At 44.0% G+C, this 22,297-nt stretch overlaps 1 protein-coding gene across 5 annotated transcripts in view; it reads right to left on the bottom strand.

Moving 5' to 3' along the window:
- Positions 1–22,297, bottom strand: part of TP53BP1 (tumor protein p53 binding protein 1) — a 151,834-nt gene that overhangs the window by 73,955 nt on the left and 55,582 nt on the right. For 4 of the 5 annotated variants that reach the window (XM_040342532.1, XM_040342531.1, XM_040342535.1 and 1 more), the window contains exons 3-7: positions 19,023–19,113; positions 16,688–16,775; positions 13,995–14,068; positions 5,481–5,618; positions 3,542–3,614 (exon numbers count right to left, since the gene is read on the bottom strand). In XM_040342532.1, coding sequence (XP_040198466.1) covers positions 3,542–3,614; positions 5,481–5,618; positions 13,995–14,068; positions 16,688–16,775; positions 19,023–19,113 — 464 coding nt within the window. Of the gene's footprint in view, positions 1–3,541; positions 3,615–5,480; positions 5,621–13,994; positions 14,069–16,687; positions 16,776–19,022; positions 19,114–22,297 lie in introns of all 5 variants that reach the window. The other variant, XM_040342534.1, reaches the window with a different exon arrangement.

The following is a 22,297-nucleotide window of genomic DNA, read 5'->3' as shown; positions in this document are numbered from 1 at the left end:
TCATGCTATGTTATCTAAGCTCCATTTCATGCTGAATAAACCAAATTATTAATGTATCTTAAATAGAAAACCATCTTTAGATAGATTTTTACTCCAAAAGCATTTTATTGAAACATTTACATTTTATTGAAAATATTTACATTTTTGGTAAAATGTAAACATTTACATTTTATTGAAAATATTTACATTTTTGGTAAACATTTACATTTTATTGAAAATATTTACATTTTTGGTAAACTCATTCAATGAATCCAAGCTCGGCAAGCCGAGATAACATGCACACAATTTCACAGTAACCATGAGATAAAACAAAGTTCAGGGATATTCCTTTATCCCATTGTTTTGTAAATGTATGTACACTACAAACAGTGTGATTGAATCGGTTGTGATAAATCGCCGTTTTACTAACCTGACAGCTTATTATTCTAAAATAGGAAACCTTAAAGTGGATGTAAACCCCTCTCATATTTTCTAAAACTACTGCCATAGTGCTGATCTATAAGGATATAGATGCCTCCTGCATGTATCCTCACCTGTCAAATGTCTCTCCTCTGTCTGTTATAAGAACTGAAAAACTGCAGATTCTGTGGGTGGATCTGTTGTCTGGAGCTCTGTGGGTGGAGTCGTGATGTCAGTAGACTCCCCACCCACCTCTACACTCCTTGTCAACATGCATTTTCTCCTGTGTATTCCTTACACTAAATTCTGCTATGATCACTAACATCCAGTCAAAATACAGAAAAGTAACCACATGACTTCAGAAAAGGAGTGGGGGGTGGGAATTAAAAAATAATGCCCGTCTGAAACTAGTGCAGGAGATTTGTAAATAACCCGTCACTCACAGCAAGGGGGCGGAACAGTGAGGTTTTTCTCTATAAGTCCGTTTTATTTCACAATAAAAGAGGATTTTTTTCGGGTTTACATCCACTTTAATTTTTTTGCAAATATTAAAGCTTCCAACTACCAGCAAGAATAAGTCCTTATATTTAAAGAGCACCTGTCATTTCAGATCCATCATGGAAGCGCCTGTTAGCGGGCATCCAGTCACCTGCTACCACCACGTCCCTCACCTTGTTGTGTTACTGCTGCATCACCAGCCAACCCATTAAAATGAATGTGCCTGTAAGTGAGTCAACAGCGGGTCAGAGGAGCCGCCGCGAGACAGAGATGGCAGTTGCTCTTTAAAAAATGATTAAAAAAAAAAAAAAAAAAGGGAGCAGATTAAAATCAAGTATTTTACTAGTGATTTAAATTGACTTTTAAATCAAAACCAGCCTGCTGCAAATAAACAAATTCAAGTGGTTGTAAATCCTCACAAATACAAGTGAACTGAATGGCCTCAGGTGATGCAGAGATGAAACAAATCTTCCTGCATAAGTTGCAGTCGCCTTTCCCCTACATCCCTTCAAAGTTCATAATTTACAGAGGATATCTCAGCTCTGAAACGCAGGGGGGGGGGAGCTGAAGTTACATCCTCTGAGAGCTGTCTGAGGCAGGGGACACCCCCCCTCCACAGAGCACAAAGGAACAGAGGTGAGGCTGTCAATCAGCTGGAGATCCCTCCCGCGTCATGAAAACATGTCAGAAGTGACACGTATTGCTAGAAGAGGAATGGGGCAGCAGACAGAAATGACACTTAGGCCCCATACACACGATAGAATCCATCCGCAGATAAATCCCAGCAAATGGGTTTCTGCGGATAGATCCTATGGTGTGTACACGCCAGCGGATCTGTTTCCGCGGAGAAATCTCCTCTGGGATGGATTCCAGCAGATCGGATATTTGCTGACATGCACAACAAATCCATCTGCTGGAATCCATTCCAACGGATGTATTCGCTCGTCTGTACAGACTCACCGGATCCATCCGTCCAAAGGGATTCCCCGCATGCGTCGTAATGATTTGACGCATGCGTGGAATTCCTTATATGACAGCGTCGCGCGCGTCGCCGCGTCATAATAGCGGCGACGGCGCGACACGTCATCGCCAGAGGATTTCCGCGCGGATTTCAATGCGATGGTGTGTACACTCCATCGCATCGAAATCTGCGGAAATCTTTGAGAGGATTTATCCGTGAAAACGGTCCGCTGGACCGTATCCGCGGATAAATTCTCTCGTGTGTATGGGGCCTTAGTGCTCTGGATTGAGACAAGTAAACACTATAGGAGGGATATGCTTTGTTTATTTCATGTCCAAGGTTTACAACATGTCACTAGACAGAGGCTGAGAGACTGAATGATGGGGCAAAAACCCAGGGAAGTTGTGAGTGCCAATATGATCAATAGATTTAAAAACAGGTCCACTTTTAGGCTGCATTCACACCTCCGCGACAAGATACGCCGCGTACGCGGTGTATTTTGCCGCGAGTGTGTAACTTTTTTTTTTTTTTCAACAAAGACTTCCCATTGCTTTGTATGGCCGAACGCCAATGCCGCCTGAAAAAAAGGGTCTGGGACTTTTCTTCAGGCGGCAGGCGTACGGCGTCTATGAGATGTGAACCATCTCATAGACAGCAATGGGAATTCTCCCCTCCAGCGGCACGAGCGTCTGGCGTTTTGTCGCGGAGGTGTGAATGGGGCCTAAAGGGTCAGTCGTCCTAAAGATATTTTTTCTGTTCAAATCAGCTGCCTTGTAATATTTCAGCATATTCGTTTTGGTTTCAAGGTTTTGGAAGCACCATTCAAACTTCTGGCACAACAAAGCTCAAGAAGATAAAGCTGTATTAAACACAAAACCACAAATGTAATATATTTCAGCGAACCAATCAGATGTGTTGGCTGCATTAATTTTCTTTTTTAGGCTTTTATTCCTTTATGTTCACCTGGTGATCTTACCAGTGACACTTCCTGTCCTAAGAGTGCCTACAATCTGGATGAAGGAGCACAGGGGGCACCTATAAACAGCAGCATGGTCAGTCTGATGGGGAAGGGGCGTGTTAGATGGACTAGCAGATTTAAATAGACTAACAAATTGAAGCAAAACTCCAGCTCATATTAACAGCAAACTGATTTTTTTTTTCTTTTCCTCTCTTTCGGGATAAAAGGTTTACATGAAGACTGATCATTGTAAAGCATTCTTGTCAGTGGTAAATGGTTTATCTCATCCCTGTAAAATGATACATTTGCAGGGTAGCTTCTGTTGAAAGGCAACAGATTTAATAGCTGAAAATAAAAGGAAGAAAAAAGCCTAAACAAGAAAAACGAATGCAGTCATCACATCCAAGAATTGGTAAGCTGCAATATAATAAATCCGGAGGGCTTTGTTCCAAGGCAAGCATTTCATAGATGTGCTAGTATGCGACGCAGTCTGTTCATTTCTACTTCACAAATGGACACTATGGAGACCATGATGAAGCCCTTAGTGGGATGAAATGCGTTGGAGTGGGAGGTGGACAGGCAAGACTATATATTGAGAACCCTCTGTTTAGTATATAGCTAGTATTGCATCTGTGATGGCATCAGTGTGTGGCCTACTCATTTTTATATTTCGCAATTGACCCAAAACCACACGAGCCATATCCTAGAAGTTAAAAAAATATTACCGTTCAGGTTCTTCTTCCATGTGAACTGTAACATTCTCGTTTTCACGTGTTTCAGCACCATTGTCATCAGGCTCTGTAGTAATTAACATTATGGAATCTGTCAAGTCACATGAAAATTAACATGCAAGCAACACACGTTTTTTTCAAAACGCCCCTGTCCCCGTTATCTCGCGCGCAGAAGCGAACACGCATTGAAGTCCCGCCCACATATGTAAACGCCGTTCAAACCCCACATGTGAGGTATCGTCACGTGCGTTACAGCGTGTGCAACAATTCTAGCACTAGACCTCCTCTGTAACTCGAAAATAGTAACCTGTAAAAAATGTTAAAGCGTCACCTATGGAGATTTTTTAAGTACCGAAGTTTGGCGCCATTCCATGAGTGTGCACAATTTTAAAGCGTGACATGTTGGGTATCTATTTACTCGGCGTAACATCTTTCACATTATACAAAAAAATTGGGCTAACTTTACTGTTTTATTATTTTTTAGTTCATGAAACCGTTTTTTATTCCCAAAAAAAGGAGTTTGAAAAATGATTGCGCAAATACCATGCGAGAAAAAAAAAAAAGTTGCAATGACCGCCATTTTATTCCCTAGGGTGTCTGCTAAAATAAATAAATAAATTTATATATATATATATATATATATATATATATATATATATATATATATATATATATATATATATATATATATATATATATATATATATATATATATATATATATATATATATATTAGTGCTGTCAAGCAATTAAAATTTCTAATCGCGATTAATCGCAATAATGTCATAGTTAACGTGCGATTAAGGAGGTTCACCCTTTAAAACATTTTTTTTTTTGTTTTCTTATTTATTTTTATTTTTTTTATAATATTAAATTGTGTTTTTTTATTTTTTTACATTTTGATCACTTTTATTGCTGTCACAAGGAATGTAAACATCCCTTGTGACAGCAATAGGTGGTGACAGGTACTCTTTATGGAGGGATCGGGGTCTAAAAGACCTCCGAGCCCTCCTTTGCACTTCAAAGTATTCAGATCGCCGAAAACGGTGATTCTGAATACTGTGTACTTTTTTAAATCCGGCGCCATTGGCAGCCGAGAAACCCGGAAGTGACGTCATGACGCCGCTTCCGTGGTTTCAATGCGGAGACTGAATCAAAGCCGTTAACGGCTTAGTATCAGTCTCCGCCTGAACACAGAACGCGGCGGATGGAGGATCGGGTCTCCCGGTGGGACGGGAGGCCCGGTCAGAGCGGCGAAAGGCGGCGGGAGGGGGGGGGGGATGTCCCCTCCCGCTGCTCCGGCATAACAACCGAGCGGCTTTTAGCCGCATCGGTTGTTATGTTTGGATAGCCGATCGCCCGCTCTAAACAACGGTACCGGGATGATGCCTGCGGCTGCAGGCATCATCCCGGTATAACCCCCGAACGCCGAGGACGCATATATGCGTCCCGTCGGCGTGAAAGGGTTAAGAGGTACGTGCTGACAAAAAAAAAAAATGTTTTAAAGGGTGAACCTCGTTAATCGCGCGATAAAAAAAATTGACGGCGTTAAAATGGGTTTGTGTTAAACGCGTTTAACTGACAGCACTAATATATATATATACATATACATACATACATACACACACACACACACACACACACACACACACACACACACACACACACACACACACACACATATATATATATATATATATATATAAAGAAATAAATAAATAAATAAATAAATGTTTGGGGGTTCGGATTAATTTTCTAGCAAAAAAATTGTGATTTTTACATGAAGGAGAGAAGTGCCAAAATAGGCCCGGTGGACAAGTGGTTGAAATGTGGATGTTCTGTGCTGCTTCCAAATTCTTACAGGTTACACCTAATGTTCCAGATAAAATGCAAGCCCGAAAATGAAAGGAAAAAAAGAAAAAATTAAAAATACCTTCTTGGATACATTCAAGTGTCTGAGGTTTGTGGTGCGGTACACTACTTTCATCATCAGCTCTTGAGGGTTGGCTATCTATATCCTGGCTCTGGGATAGCTCCAGTGCCCCAAATGCTGGTTGAGATGTTCCTCCGTCTAAAAAGAAATAAAAGTTGGTTAAACAAGTATTCATCTTCCTTCCTTATAAGTCAGCACCAGGAAGAACCATCTTTAGCTTCAATTGTTGCTGTGAATTAGGATAAATCTCTACCTACTTTGCACGTCTGATCCCATATTATTTTACTCTGTGGATGTTACATATACAGACATGGCCAAAAGTTTTGAGGTTGACACAAATGTTAAAGTGGATGTAAAGCCACTCTCATCCTTTCTAAACTACTGCCATGGTGCTGATCTATAAGGATATAGATGCCTCCTGCATGTATCCTTACCTGTCAAATGTCTCCCCTCCGTCTGTTATAAGAACTGAAAAACTGCAGATTCTGTGGGTGGGTCTGTTGTCTGGAGCTCGTGGGTGGAGTCGTTATGTCAGTAGACTCCCGCCCTCCTCTATACTCCCCTTGTTAACATGCATTTTCTTCTATGTATTCCTTACACTAAATTCTGCTATGATTACTAACAGTCAAAGTCAAAATCCAGAAAAGTAACCACATGACTTCACAAAAGGAGTGGGAATTTAAAAGTAATGCCTGTCTCAAGCTAGTGCATGAGATATGTAAATAACCCGTCATTCACAGCAAGGGGGAAGAACGGACAAAAGTTCTCTCCTGTTTGTCCATTTATCGCACTGAAAAAAGAAAGGAGGATTGCTCAGAGCTGGATTAACTCTTTGTGGCAAGACTGGGCACAGATGACTGGAAATCTTATACTCTACATTGTGACAGCAAAACATTTCGGGTTTACATCCACTTTAATTTTCACATTGTCTGCTGCTTCAGTGATTTTAGATCTTTTTGTCAGATGTTACTATGGTATACTGAAGTAGAATTATTTCATACACGTCAAAGGCTTTTATTGAAAACGACTTCAAGCTTATGCAAAGAGTCAATATTTGCAGCGTTAACCATTCTTTTTCAAGACCTCTGCAATCTGCCCGGTCATGCTGTCAATCACCTTCTGGGCCACATCCTGACTGATGGCAGGTCATTGTTGTATAGGCATCAATGCTTGGAGTTTGTCATTTGTGGGGGCTTTTTTGTTTACCCACCTCGAGGACTGACGAGTTCTCAATGGGATTAAGGACTGGGGGCAGGGTCACTGAAAAAAATCATGGGGCCCCGTACAGCCCAATTAATGGGGCTCTACTCCTGGCCCTGCCCCTGGTTCATCCCTCAGGCCCACCCCTGGCACCACCTTTTTACACTATAACCAAAAAAACTGATCCAATAAAAAAAATAAAAAAATAAATCAAATTTTTTCAATAGTTTAGGCCAATATGTAATCTGCTATATATATTTTTGAAGCATATATCGATTGTAGACGCTAGAACTTTTGCACAAACAAAACTATAGGATGTATGCATTTTATTTTTACTTGTAATGGTGGCGATCAGCGACTTGACAGCGGGACAAACAATGCCATAATGTACTGCAGACAGTGCCACCCATGCCGTCAACGCCATATTGTGCTTCAGACAGTGCCAACCATGCCATACCATTGGCAGCACATGTGTTATGCATTGGCAGCTTGGGTGGCACTGTTTGCAGCACATTATGGCAGTGGTGGCACTGCCTGCAGCACATTATGGCATGGGTGGCACTGTCTCTGGAAGAACACCGAGGCTCCGCCGAGGCTCCGTCGCGATCGCTCCCTGGAGCTGAAGAACGGGGAGAGCCGTATGTAAACACGGCTTCCCCGTGCTTCACTGTGGCGGCTGCATCGATCGTGTCATCCCTTTTAAAGGGAGACTCGATCGATGACGTCAGTCCTACAGCCACACCCCCCTACAGTTGTAAACACACACTAGGTGAACCCTAACTCCTACAGCGCCCCCTGTGGTTAACTCCCAAACTGCAACTGTCATTTTCACAATAAACAATGCAATTTAAATGCATTTTTTGCTGTGAAAATGACAATGGACCCAAAAATGTGTCAAAATTGTCCGAAGTGTCCGCCATAATGTCGCAGTCACGAAAAAAAAAAAAAAAAAATCGCTGATCGCCGCCATTAGTAGTAAAAAAAAAAAATATATATATATATATTAAAACTATCCCCTATTTTGTAAACGCTATACATTTTGCCCAAACCAATCGATAAACGCTTATTGCGATTTTTTTTTTACCAAAAATAGGTAGAAGAATACGTATCGGCCTAAACTGAGGAAAATATATATGTTTTTGGGGGATATTTATTACAGCAAAAAGTAAAAGATATTGCATTTTTTTCAAAATTGTCGCTCTATTTTTGTTTATAGCGCAAAAAATAGAAAAATCGCAGAGGTGATTAAATACCACCAAAAGAAAGGGCTATTTGTGGGGAAAAAGGTCAATTTTGTTTGGGAGCCACGTCGCACGACCGCGCAATTGTCTGTTAAAGCGACGCAGTGCCAAATTGTAAAACCGCCTTTGGGCATTTAGCAGCATATTGGTCCGGGGCTTAAGTGGTTAAACCTCATCTGCCACAGTTGCCCAATTAAACAGAGCATTGAGGTTGGCTTGTAAGTTGGAGACATCCTGTAAGGACGTTATTCCACTCCATAGCTTAGTGTTATCTGCAAAGACTGAAACCATTTGTGGAAAAAACGCAGTTATTTTTCAAATATTGCCAAACATTCACAATGTCTCTCCATTTATTTTCTTTTTACTCTGTCTATATTGCAACAATGCAGCTGTACAGAACACATTTTTTTTTTTTGCCTTCTGTGTCTTTCCATGGACATCACCAAAAATATGATGCTAGATTAGACGTTACAGTAATTTGAGATATGGGGCATATGCAAGCAAAGGGCACGCTGTGCTGTGTCCCTGAAACTAGCCAATCATAGCAGCAGAACGCTTATTGTTCATGACAGTTGGCATAGAAGCCAAATTCTTTGAAGATAATAGAACAGCTGCATACTGTATTGTCTTGTGCAAAATATAAAATCATTTTCTTGGAATTGAAGGCATACAGGAAGTCATTCATCTTTGGGTCATACTGCTGCCAAGGACTTGACTATGGCAAACCCAAGAAAGACCCCTACCGGCACTCCTCTGCTAGAAAACAAGCAGTACCAAGAAAAGTACTACAAAACAGAGTGGTTTGTAAAGGCTGAAGGTTTTTTACCTTCATGCACTCTATGCATGAAGGATAAAAAAATAAAAATAAATCTGTGTGTTGCTACCCCCAAAAACTCACCCAAGTCCCCTTTCAATTCAGCAATGTGCACAGGAGCCTTGGGTCTCTCTCCCCTCATTGGCTGAGACAGCAGCAGGATACATTGGCTCCCACTGCTGTCAATCACAGCCAGTGGGCCAATGGGGAGAGAGCAGGGGCTGAAGCCAAGCCACAGCTCTGTGTGTTATGGACACATATAGTGGGAATCAAGAGCCAGCACACACCAGTGCCCCCATAGCAAGTGGCTTGCAATTTGGAGGCACTGGTCAAGGAATGGGAGGGAGCCAGGAGAGCTGGCGGAGGACTCAAGAAGAAGAGAATCGAGGCTGCTCTGTGCAAAACTATTGCACAGAGCAGGAAAGTATATCATGTTTGTTTATTTTTTTACATAACACAGCGCCCTTTAAAGTGGTTGTAAAACCTAGTAGTGCACCAGCCCCCCAGAGCCCCCCCCCCCCCCCCCTTACTTACCTGAGCCCGATTTTTCCTGTGCCAAGACGAGCACACCCACTCCACCGGAGTTTCAGGTCCTGATTGAATAGATAGCAGCCAGTGGCTCCCACTGCGGTCAATCAAATCCAAAGATGCAGGAGCGGGGAGGAGCCAAGTCCTACTGTCTGTGTCAATGGACGCAGCAGCAGGACATGGGAGCGCACCCACACGGGTGCCAGGAGCACCGCTGAGGGACCCCAGAAGAGGAGAATTGTGCCACTGTGCAAAACCACTGCACGGAGGAGGCAAGTATGACTTTTTTTTTTTTTTTAACAAAAAAACATTTACATGCCCTTTAATATCACTAACTTTTTCCATGGTGGAAATCAACAAGAAATTTAAAAAAGGTGCCTAGTGACCTATGTAACTGAGATAGCTCCAGGTGCACAGTTTGACCCACTCTCTCACAAAGTCAGACTTCAAAAATAGGGCATGCCGTCAGGGTGTTTCCATCCTCTATACAGGAATACCGGAAGAGCCTTTGTCTTCTTTTAAAGTGCTAAAAGACCCAAGATACGGTCCACAGTAGAAGAAAAAAAAAATGGTCTCCCTTAGTTTGGGAGTAATGGCAGAAGACTTGAGGCAAGCTTATCTGATAAAGACTTAAATGACTCAGAAAAGGAGTCCGAGTGGCTATTGGCGTCAAGGCCACAAGCAGGTCAGATAACCTGCAGGGGAAGGCATGAGAACGCTCATGGCCTATGCTGTCAGTCGGCGAATAATTGGTTTTGGGCCATGAAGTCTTGCCCGACTAGTAAAAACCTTGGCCGAGAGGGTAGAGTAACCAGCCAAACGCAAACAATCTGGGGAAGGTTTAGAAGATGGGAGAGGTTCTAGGAGCAGAGCGCAACATGATTCTATGTAGAGCATGGGTAGGTGTGCTGCAAGCAGCCATGGAACTGTTGGTTGCGTGCAAGTGTTGCAAAACTCAAACAAATGGTAGCAAAAGAGAGTCAGACGACGAGAGGTGACCAAAGTCACTGTAGGCAGGCAGTAGGAAAGGATTTAAGATTGAAGTTCCTTAGGGCTCTTTGCAAAGTAGAAGCAGCAGCAGGGAGATGCTTCCTCTGGTAGCAGGAAAGAGCTTGGAGCATTGTTGCCACACAGTGGATGACGTTAGTGCTCATTGCCAAAGGGTTTAACCCCATTTCTCTAGTGATCTATGTACTTGGACCTGGAACGCACTTCTACAGACACTTTTTACCAGAATGGAGTCTAAAAAAGGGACCTACCTTGAACCCAGTACCCAAAATGTCACTTCTAGGCTAGTCTCGGAAACATGCAATGCGGACACAGCACTCCAAAAGCCAGGCTGAGGGTGGCTTGTCTGGATAGGCCAGCTCAAGCAGCAGTACCCCATCTCCACTACATGACGCTCTCAATAGGATCCTGCAAAAACGTTCAACCCTCGCTGGGAGAATGGATACCAACCTGGAGCGCTGGCTCCAATACTTCCCAGCTAAGGGGTTTTATACTTGTATTAAAACAGAAAGGAAGGCAACTTAAAGACTTATAATCTTTTTGAAATATTGTGCCTTCAAGAAACTGTACCTTGCATCTTTAATTCAATGCTCTATACCAGGGGTCTTCCAAATCCAACCCCATGCAAGAATTAATGGGCCCCCAGTTAATGTACACAACCTATGCCCCCCCTTTCTCCCCCAACAGCTGATGTGAAGTCTCCACTTCTCTCTGATGCAAGGAGGACCCTGAGGAGGAAGATTGACTTAATTTATTGTAATTTGAGCTTCACTAATGGTTCGAGTTTATTTTGAATTTTTTTGCTTCGTTTTACTGTACTTTCTCCATCGTTCATATACCGATTATTAAAGAAAAAAAATGCTCAAAGTAAAAAAAAGTATTAAAATTTATAAAACTGATTTTATTTTTTGCCCAACAAATATTTGTAAAATATACAATGTGACCCTTGCACAGAGTCTGGAGACCCCTGCGCTATACTTTACTCTCAGACTTGCTGTTCCCTTACAAACCTGATTATATTACAGATTGGGAACAGGATCTAGGTAGACAAGCAACAGAGCGGGCACTCATTGTAACCCACAAGCTCAGTATTGGGCATCTCCTTTGCTTTTTCATCTAGAGCAGCGGTCTCCAAACTGCGGCCCGGATGTGGCCCTTTGCTTGTCCTTATCTGGCACTTGGCACTGACATCAATGAAGGGGCACCATTCCCCCTACTAAAACCATCAATGGGGTACTATTCCTCCCATTAAAACTGATGGGGGCGCTGATGCCGGGGTATTTTCTAATCCCACTGGTCACAGTCTGGCCTCCCTAAAGCCTGGAGGACAGAAAACTGGCCCTATGCTTGGAAAGTTTGGAGACCCCTGATCTAGAGTGACAATACCAAGACACTGGAAATCACATCACACCAACCATGAAGAAATTGGTTATGGAATGAAACCACTTAATGAGTATGAAAAACAGGATAGCAAAATTCCACAGTAGATACAGTATGCTATATTCCCTGATACTTGGAGCATAGGGCTACTTCTCACAATGGGTACTGTGCCCCCCACCCAGTCACACCTCTTTCTATACAATTATGTGTTTCCTCCATTTTGGTTACATCATCGCACCCTTTATGCCATTCATTATTCTCCAAATGTCAATTTCTTTACAATGGTCCTGCTCTTATTAGTAACACAAGTCAATGTACTGTTGAACCAGCCGAGATTCTAACAGTCTGTGGCAGGGGTGTCAAACTCAATTTCATTGCGGGCCGCATCAGCATTATGATTGCCCTCAAAAAGGCCGGTTGTATCTGTAAGATTAGATGTCCAGCGCACCCCCTCCCCTTACATTAGATGTCAAGAGCCATGCCACCATTAGAAGTTGAGTCCCCACTCTCCCTTACATCACAGTGCACCCCCCTTTTCCTTACGCTGCTTGAAAGCAGAAAGTACAGGGTCTGGAGGAGGACCAGAGGAAGGCTGGAGCTGCAGGAGAGGTGTGACGGCCACATGAAATTGCCTGGAGGGCCGGACTCGGCCCGCGGCCTTGTGTTTGCCACCTGTGGTCTATGGTCTGCCTATATATGAAACGTGTACAACAGCTGCACATTCACCAGTGGATTTCCCTTATATTAAGTGGTAGTAATAACTACAGCAAAAAAAAAAAAAAAAAGGTCCCCCTGCAGATTTTAGTCATAATGTACTAGTATGGCTCTGCATGCTAGCACATTATGACAGACTTCTCTCTGCAAACAGACTTACCTGCAGTGCAGCACTGTCTCCACTCCCTGGGCACATCCATCTTCACCCAGTCTTTCTTCAGGGTTTCTTATCTTCGGAAAGCTTGAATGGCCGGCCCATGGCACACGCATGCTGTACAGTATCTCACAAAAGTAAGTACATCCCTCACATTTTTGTAAATATTTTATTATATTTTTTCATGCGACAACACTGAAGAAATGACACTTTTCTACACTTGGAGGTGTACTCACTTATGTTGCCAGTGGTTTAGACATTAATGGCTGTGTGTTGAATTATTTTGAGGGGACAGCAAATTTAGACTGTTAGGCCCCTTTCACACGGGGCGGATCAGTAATGATCCGCCTCCGTATGCTCAGCGGGGATCTCCCCGTTGATCCCCGCTGAGCGGGCGGTCCCCGCACACTGTGCAGAGACCGCCCTGTCTTTTCTCCGCTCTCCCCTATGGGGGATCGGATGAACACGGATCGTATGTCCGCGTTCATCCGATCCAATGACGGAAGGAAAAACTAGGGGTTTCTTCCGTCTGCAGAATCGGATCATTGCGGAGACGGACGAGATCGGGTGTCAGCGGATGAACATCCGCTGACACCCGCAATCTCATAGGGACCAATGTATGTCCCTTTTTCGTCTGCAAACGGATGGATGAAAAAGCGGACATAGGGTCCGCCCGTGTGAAAGGGGCCTTATACAAGCTGTACACTCGCTACTTTACATTGTAGAAAAGTGTAATTTCTTCAGTGTTGTCACATGAAAAGATAAAATATTTACAAAAATGTGAGGGGTGTACTCACTTTTCTGAGATACCGAAAATGTGATCAGAGCTACGCATGTGCAGCGCATATCACAATACCGCTGACAGGCAGAGGAGACATTCATGACAGAAGATACCACTAGGGTCCACCACTATAAAACCCTGCCTGTCTGAGATTTTAACATTTAGACTTCACTACCACTTTAATGTATTGGTTAAAGTCTGCAGCAGGAGTACTAGTCTACCATATAAAGTTTCAATGCACTGAGGAGAAAGCTGGTTACTGTCAGTCACTGCTGTCTGCTCATTAGCGTGCTGGGCTGTGGAGAGGGTAGAAGCGGGCAGGTCAGACTCGCTGAGAGGCTGAGCCGGGTCCTGGATTGTGGGTGGATCCCGACTATGTTGCAATCTTGCCCCAGCCTGGACCAGCTCTGTGACTTCAGCCCGCTGCCGGCTGAAAATGGGTCACAGGAGTGCAGAACGTACTGCACTGCTGTAATCCACAAAAGTACAGCCAAATTAGCTTTGGCGCTATACTTCAACAAGTTTACCAAATAACAGAAAACACTTTGTTTCCTCTGCCTGCAAATGGGAGCAATTCCATGACCAATCCAGTATTTTGGCTGCAAATTTTCTGAGAATTCTAAAGCTTGTGCTGTAATGGAGTATATAAAAATCTGAGCTCTAAAAACATAAGACATCTCTTTAGTCATTATACCTTCAGCTTCAAGTGACTGCGTGGAGCAGTTGGCAGCTTCTTCGGGTTCAATACTTTCATCACAGGTAAAATTACTGAAAGTGACAAAAAAAAAAAAAAAAAAAAAAAGACAAATTGTAACACAGACATCATATTCTTAACCCAAAGAGTTCAGGTTCAACAAAACACTATTGCAGCTAAAAGGACTAGAATCACGGGAAAGTACAACCTTACTTTTGCCATCGAACGCTATTATTGTACACTTGTATTGTATGGAAATATATATATATATATATATATATATATATATATATATATATATATATATATATATATATATATATATAATTTGTGGGGGGAAAAATAAAAATTGACTAGTTCCGATCCAAGCCTGTTAGAGGGGGTTATAGTGGTCAGGGGAGGATTCAAATGTGTGTTTTTACCCTGCTGTGTGAGGCAGGGAATATACCTAGAAAATTAAGACATATTTTGCACTAGAAGTACATGGGGGGCACGGATTGTATACTTTTATTATATGCTCTTCCCCAAAAAATGAGCCTCCTTGTAAAACCATGACCACTCTGAATCTGTATTACCTGGCTTCTATTCTTAGCAGTCACTCTTGGGGATCTTTCACACGGACGGCCCGTTCAGATCCGCCTGCCAGTTTTTTAGGCGGACCTGAACGGGCGCTCCGTGCTCCTCTATGGAGCCGCGGATGTCAGCGGTGACATGCCCGCTGACATCCTACCCGCCAAAGTGTGACGGAGGAAAACCCTACTTTTCCATCCGTCTGGCGGATCGGGTGAACGCGGACATACGGTCCCCCCATAGGGGAGAGCGGAGAAAAGACTGGGCGGTCCCTGCACAGTGTGCAGGGACCGCCCTGTCATCCGCCGGCTCAGCGGGGATCAACAGGGCGATCCCCGCTGAGCAAGCAGAGGTTCACGGGGTGGATCATTACTAATCCGCCCCATGTGAAAGGGGCCTTCTTACCGACAATGTGACTATAGGATGCAGAACCTCCTACTCAACACTACAGCAAGTGAGTAAATTCTATTGGTCCACATGTACAGAAACAGCAAGGAGGACTCTTCAACCGTGTATGCTAAAATTCCAGAGACCTGCACCACTCGAATTCCCCATTTGCCTCTGGTGCACAGGTGGATCAGGTGCATAGCCTAAGCCCACGACCACACTATACACATAGCAATAGTCCATGAATAGGCTGTAAATTAAATGTCACTCCATATCGGTTTATTCCACAACAGTCCCTGACTGTGGCCTCACCCCATTAAAGCATTTCACCCCTATGGGGCTTAATCATAGGGTCCAGTCACACGGAGCGTTTTACTGCGTGCCCTGTGCACGTCTGTTTTCCAGACACGAAGACACACAGGTGTTGCATGCATTTCTGTGCCAGCAGTCCATAGAGGTCTATTGGGACATGTGGCTGCGCAGACATCGGAAGCTCGGGGACCCGCCATCATATTGGGACTCAGCGGCTCTGTGTCCCAATAGACTTCTATAGACCCCCGCCACAGGATGCAACCAACACCTGTGCATCCCCATGCCTGGAAAAATACAGACCTGCATAGCAGTCAAGCACTCCTGTGAATGGACTGTGTGGCATGATTCTATGATTAACCCTAAGAAGTAGAAATGCATTAGAGGGGTGGGCCATAAGCAGGGACCTTATACTGCCTCCTGCATTTCTGTTTGAATAGGGATTTCACACCAAAATTCTTCATGAGGCAACCGCATCCATTAGACATGGCTGCAACTCAGCCCTATTCACTTCTATGGAGTAAGTTTGAGGCTCCGTTTCCACTATTGCAACCTCAAAGTTGCGCGATTTGCAATGCAATGTCATGCGAACGGTGAAAACAATGTGAGAGCAAGTCGCACCGAACTCGGAATAAAGTCGTGCACTTTGAGTCGTGCCAATTAGAATGGGGACCATTGAAATACATGGGTTTTGACTTGTCATGCGACGTTGCATGTGTCAAGTGGCACAACTCGCAGTAGTGGAAACCGAGCCTTAAAGGAAATTTTTTTGCGGAAATGACCATTTACAGGGTAGAGAGACATAATAGTTAACCCATTCCTTTTAAAAATGATTAAAAATAGATAAAAATCAATCATATAATGTACCTGCAGTTTCTAGTTTAGTTTTTGAATGTTTCCTGCTTCTGTGATGTACAGAGCACAGAGCCAATACAGGGCAGTGATGGTTTGGAAAACGAAACTGATTGGTGCTGAGGGGTTTTAGACACACAGTAATCACACCTCCTTGATTAGTGACCACAGAGAGAAAGCTCCCAGCACTGTGGTTATCAGGAAACAGACAACCAGGAAGTGTGGAGATCAGAGAAGAATTACAGCAACTTGAGAGCAAAAAACAATGAGGACATGAAAACAGCACTGCATTAAGGTAAAGGAATCTATTAAGATAAAAAAAAAAAAATCCTTTACAAACCCTTTAAGGTGCAAGTTTTGCTGCACCTCAACAAAAGCCTAACAGCCACAACAATGTTGATGGGGGTAGAGAGGCAAACAAAAAAACGTGGCATCACCAATCAGGCTATGCCACTTAGGATCCAATCAGGATCACTAGGCTGATTGAACAGAAATAGAAATCTTGCGGCAGACAAGGCTGTTCACAAATATGCATTTCAACCACACATGTGGTTACTTACAGAAAGCCAGATTACCTGAGTGTGTTGGTTGGGCAGGGAATTCTTTCAATCACTTGGCTAAAAGCAGCGTCCCCTTCTGGTGTGTCCATCGGTTCCCCCGAATCTAATATAACAAACAAGCATTTATTAATTAGGCCATCTTTATACAAAAACTGCACACGTTAAATTAAGGTTTTCAGCTTTCAGGCGGGAATCATACTATTGTGCTGTGGTAAGACACTTCTCTGAAATGCACATTATGCATTTTGGTGCGTTTCCTGCCGTTCATTCTAAATGGCACTTGTAATGCAATAACATGCATTGTGGTGTTCTCCATTGCTAAAAATGATACAGGCATATGTGGTCTGGAGCATTAAGCAGCCCATTAAAATAAATCTGTGGCCTTAAAAGGATAAGTTCACCTTTGGGTACATTTTACATGTGGCACCCGTTTTTTGGGTTGAACATGTTCCTAATGCTGCAGTCGCTCACCATTCTCTCCTCTCCTGTGACAGCAGTATGGGGAAAGGTGCCACGTACTAGCGGTCACTTTAAAACAGTGTGGCCATGCGTGGGGGACCCACTCCACCCACCAAACCACATTCAGGGCTGCTGATGGAAATTATGGGGCCCTGTACAGCCTACCTGACAGGGCCCCTCTCTGAAAATATCAAATTATATTTTTTCTAAAATGCAACAGCCACAATGCTATGCTTTGCAGCCTTGGAAGAAATTATACCCCCGTTGAACAAGTGAATAGTGGCATGGAGGCAATATCTGCACAACCACCCACCATCTTGAAATAACCACCCTGTGTGCCCTCAGCAGCTGCCAGTGAGAGAGGAGGAGGATAGGCAGCAAGGAGCAAAGAAAAGTAGAAGCTGGCAGCATTGCACAAGAGTCAAGTGTTAGCAATAAAGCAGTACTGTCGGCCCTCCTGCGAGGCAGGTGCCCGAGCCCCCCATTTTGAACCAATGAGGTCCCAGTACAAGGAGGCTGGCTGTACTGCCTTATCAGTGGCCCTGGCTGCGTCATTCATTCATTCACACAGCTGTGTTTAAATGAACTAAAAGCCCCCAACACTTTATGGGAGTAGGCTTGCAGTTCTCAATGAACTACTATGGCGCTGTTGAGCGATTCAATAGTTCGAGTCTTCCTGTCGGTATGACACTGCCTGGCTGTACAATGTATGGGGCAGACAGCTCACTCCGACAGTCTGTAGGAGACCTGTATGGCATCAGTGATCTGCAGATCGCTGGTGCAACGCTTTCCAGGCAAAACACACACACACAATGAATGTATATTAGAGCCGCACGATTAATCATTAAGAATTAAAATCACAATCTTTTTCCCTTCCCAATCTTCAAAACAGCATGTCACGATCTTTCTAACAAGTGCAGAGAGTTCTCAAAGCTGGGGGGGGAAAATAAATAAATACAAATCCAGGCAGCCTGTCAAGTTTATCACAACATGGAATACATAGAAACAAAGTATCTTTTTGTTCTTTTATCAAAGGAAAGAACTGTAGATGAAGGAAGTTTAACCATTTAAAGACCAAACCTTTTCTGAAATTTTTTGCTTACGAGTAACTTAGAACACTCAAACATGATAGAAAAAAAAAAAAAAAAAAAAATTATATTATAATTAATATACAGTTATACAGCGGCAGATCAGCACTGCTGGGCGAGATCACGTAGCTATACGTCATCTCGCCGAGCAGCCAATAGGCACGCGCGCCCCCTGACACCGACACGCGTGCCCGGCGGTCGCGATTACCGCCGGGCACCCGCGATCGCTCGTTACAGAGCGAGAACTGGGAGCTGTGTGTGTAAACACACAGCTCCCGGTCCTGTCAGGGGAAGAAATGCCTGACCGTCTGTTCATACAAGCTTGAAAGAGGTGCGCGCTGTGACTTCCAGCTATTCACAGCGCACGCACCGAAACGCGTTGCATCCTGGTCCTTTGAAGGGACGTCACCCCCCCACCCCCTCACGCCATTGCGTCCCAGTGTGCGCTCCAGTCCTCCATCTGGTTACCGCACAGCTCACCCGGAAACCACCTGTGGTGAACCAGGCATTTGCTTCTCCATGTGCAGCACAAGCGCAGCGAACGGATTATACAGCAACAGGGGACTACACACCACGGCTGAGAATTGACTGCCTTCCGGACCTCATCTACATGCCCGTATACAGCAACTTCTATGTGAGTGCTTTGATGCTGATTTTATATTAAAGTTTACAGTTTTCTAAGTGGCGCCTGTTTTGTTGTTTCTTCTGTTTCAGATTTCCATCAAGGATGTGCAAGAAAGAAAGCTTGCTGCTCTCCAGTCAATACATTCTGCCTACATTACCAAAAACAACAGACAGGTTACCTTTATGATTTTCTTTAGAAAGTTCATTTATTTCCATGTGCTCCTTATCCCCAAAAGAATGTTTATTGCTTGGACAGCCTTGTACATACTCCTAGAAGAAGAAGAAACAGAAAAGTTACATTGGATACATTCCCTGGCCAAATTAAATCTCACACATGTAGAGATTGTATAGAAAAACATATCTATACCTAGATGAGCTTCCTACACATGTTCTAATCTAGACATAGCAAAGTTTGGTAACTACACCATTTTATATTTACTAGAACTACTCTAAAAAGTTAAACAGATAACCTAAATAAGTGCAGTAATGGAGTATTTCAGCCTGCCATAGACCGACGGGCTGCAAGCAATGGGGACGCTACAGATGTGCCTCCCGGGTGAACAAAATGCCGGGATTAGACACACATGGGCTTTCCAGGGGTCTAAAACTGGCGGCCCTCCAGCTGTTGAGAAACTACACGTCCCATCATGCCTCTACCTGTGGGGAGTCGTGCTTGTAACCGTTATGCCGCGTACAGACATTCCAACAGCAAAACCGTGGATAAAATTTCCAATGGATGTTGGCTCAAACTTGTCTTGCATATACACAGTCACACAAATGTTGTGGGGAATTCCGAACGTCAAGAATGCAGTCACGTAAAACACGTACGACGGCACTAGAAAAGAGAAGTTCAATACCAGCCGTGTTCGTAGAAGTTTGGCGAGAGACGATTTGCGCTTTTCAGTCCGTTACAGCCTGACGAATGTGCCAACTCCATTACGAACGCTAGTTTTACCAGACGGAGCGCTTGCATCTCGCACTTGATTTAGAGCATGCGTGGAATTTTGTGCATCAGAATTGTCCACACACGATCAAAATTTGCGAGAATGGATTTTGTTGTGGGAAAATTTGAGAACCAGCTCTCAAATTTTTGTTGTCGGAAATGCGACAGAAAATGTCCGATAGAGCCTACACACGGTCGGAATTTCCGACCAAAAGCTCCCATCGAACATTTGTTGTCGGAAATTCCGAGCGTGTGTATGCGGCATCAGGCTTGCAATGCCTCATGGGACTTGTAGTTTTGCAACAGCTGGAGGGCCGCCAGTTTGAGACTCCTGGGCTAAACGCCGACAAAAAATCTGCAAACTTACGCAGTTTTGGAACTCAATCATCGGGCTTCCAAAGCAATGCAAATGCCGAGATGTCCTCTTCAACCTCACACATGCACCCTGCAGCCTCATAGACTAACTGAACTCTGCCCCATTTTATCAACTTACAGTTTGATGGGAATGGATTCAAATCTATGGGGATGCCGAGCACAAGTACAAAGTAGAATAGGACATCATTCTAAGGCCTCATTCACACTTGGCCGTTCGGGTCCGTCTGTCGGCGGACCTGAACGGCCGCTCCATGCATCGCTATGGAGCGTCGGATGTCAGCGGAGACATGTCCGCTGACACCCGATCCGACCCGCTAAAAACAGACGTATGGGGGCCACGTCCCCATCCGTCCATGCGGATCAGATCGGGTAAGATCTGATGAAAACGGACATGCTGTCCGTTTTCATCAGATCGCTCCATAGGGACACAGCGGTGCCCGACAAGCCCCTCCCCGCTCAGTGAGCAGAGAGGAGCTTGTCATCGTCGGCTCAGCGGAGATCTGCGGACTGATCTCCCGCTGAGCCGACGGGAGCAGGCGGACTCCATAGCGACGGAGTCCGCCAAGTGTGAATGAAGCCTTAAACAATAAAAATGTTATGGTAGGCCAACCACAACTTATGTGTTGAAAGGTGATATCTATATCTATTAGAGGTGCACCGAAATGGAAATTTCAGAACCGAAACAAAAAAAATAAAATGTCAAACCGAAAATTACTTTTTTTTTTTTTTATAATTGTATGTTAAAACACCACCATCACCTCCTGCCACGTGCCAGACTCTGGGCCATTCAAAAATGGCGCCGGGTGGCGCCATTACATATCTGTGCATGCGCCGCCCGGCCGAGCAGATACAAGCTTTGCCGAGCCCGAAGCCGGCCGGGCAAGCTCGTATCCGCTCGGCGGCGCATGTACAGATACGTAATGGCGCCACCCGGCATTTTTGAATAGCCGATCGAGTCAGGAGGGACACTTTGGCAGTGACACTCGCCAGAGGCAGAGGACGGAGCCGTGACAGCCCAGCGGCCATCATTTTTACGGGCACCCGATGCCCATATCTGCAATTTTTTAGCCGTTTCGGCATGTCGCCAAAACAGCTGTTTTTGGACGATAATCACACAAAATATTACCAAAAGTATTGGGACACCTGCCTTTACACACACGAACTTTACCGGCATCCCAGTATTAGTCCGCAGGGTTCAATATTGAGTTGGCCCACCCTTTGCAGCTATAACAGCTTCAACTCTTCTGGGAAGGATGTCCACAAGGTTTTTTTGCATTTGTGAGGTCAGGTACTGATGTTGGGCATGAAGGCCTGGCTCACAGTCTCCACTCTAATTCATCCCAAAGGTGTTCTATCGGGTTGAGGTTAGGACTGTGTAGGCCGGTCAAATTCCTCCACCCCAAACTCGCTCATCCGTGTCTTTATGGCGTTGTGCACTGGTGCTCAATCATGTTGGAACAGGAAAAGGCCGTCCCCCAAACTACTCCCACAAAGTTGGAAGCATGAAATTGTCCAAAATGTCTTGGTATGCTGACGCCCTAGGAGTTCCCTCCACTGGAACCAAACCCAACCCCTGAAAATCAACCTCACACCATAATCCCCCCTCCACATGATTTGGACCAGTGCACTGTCAGATACACTAGAGGTCGACGATATATCGGCCAATTTTTGGCACTTTTTAATTAATCGGCAGATTGTTTTAAAAAAAGCCGATTTACTTCAGCACGACTTGCATTGACTTTTAGGCTCCATGCACACTAAAGCTGATAAACTGCAGTTTATTGGCGTTTTGGCTTTTTTTTTTAAACTGAACTCTATGTTAGCCTATGTGCCCATGCACACCTGGGCATTTTTTAGTGTTAATGAGCTTTGGAGTTTATTGGCTTTTTTCTGAATGGACGAAATTTGCGTACAAAGTGCAGTTTTTTAGCGGGGGAAAACGCTGAAAAACGCAAACCGCTTAAAAACGCCGGTGCATTTTTTGGCGTTTTTTAATCCATTGAAAAATAAATAAATAAAATAAAAATAAAAAAGCTACACTGAAGAACGCTGAATAAAGCCATTGCAAAAACGCTAAAAACGTTGAAAGGCTCCCTGCAAAGCCACTGGCTTTTTTTATAGCTTTTATCAGCTTCA

The sequence above is a fragment of the Rana temporaria genome, chromosome 3 (assembly GCF_905171775.1).
Source record: "Rana temporaria chromosome 3, aRanTem1.1, whole genome shotgun sequence".
Taxonomy (NCBI): domain Eukaryota; kingdom Metazoa; phylum Chordata; class Amphibia; order Anura; family Ranidae; genus Rana; species Rana temporaria.
Note: the sequence above shows the minus strand (reverse complement) of the source record. Positions and strands in the feature narration are given on the sequence as shown.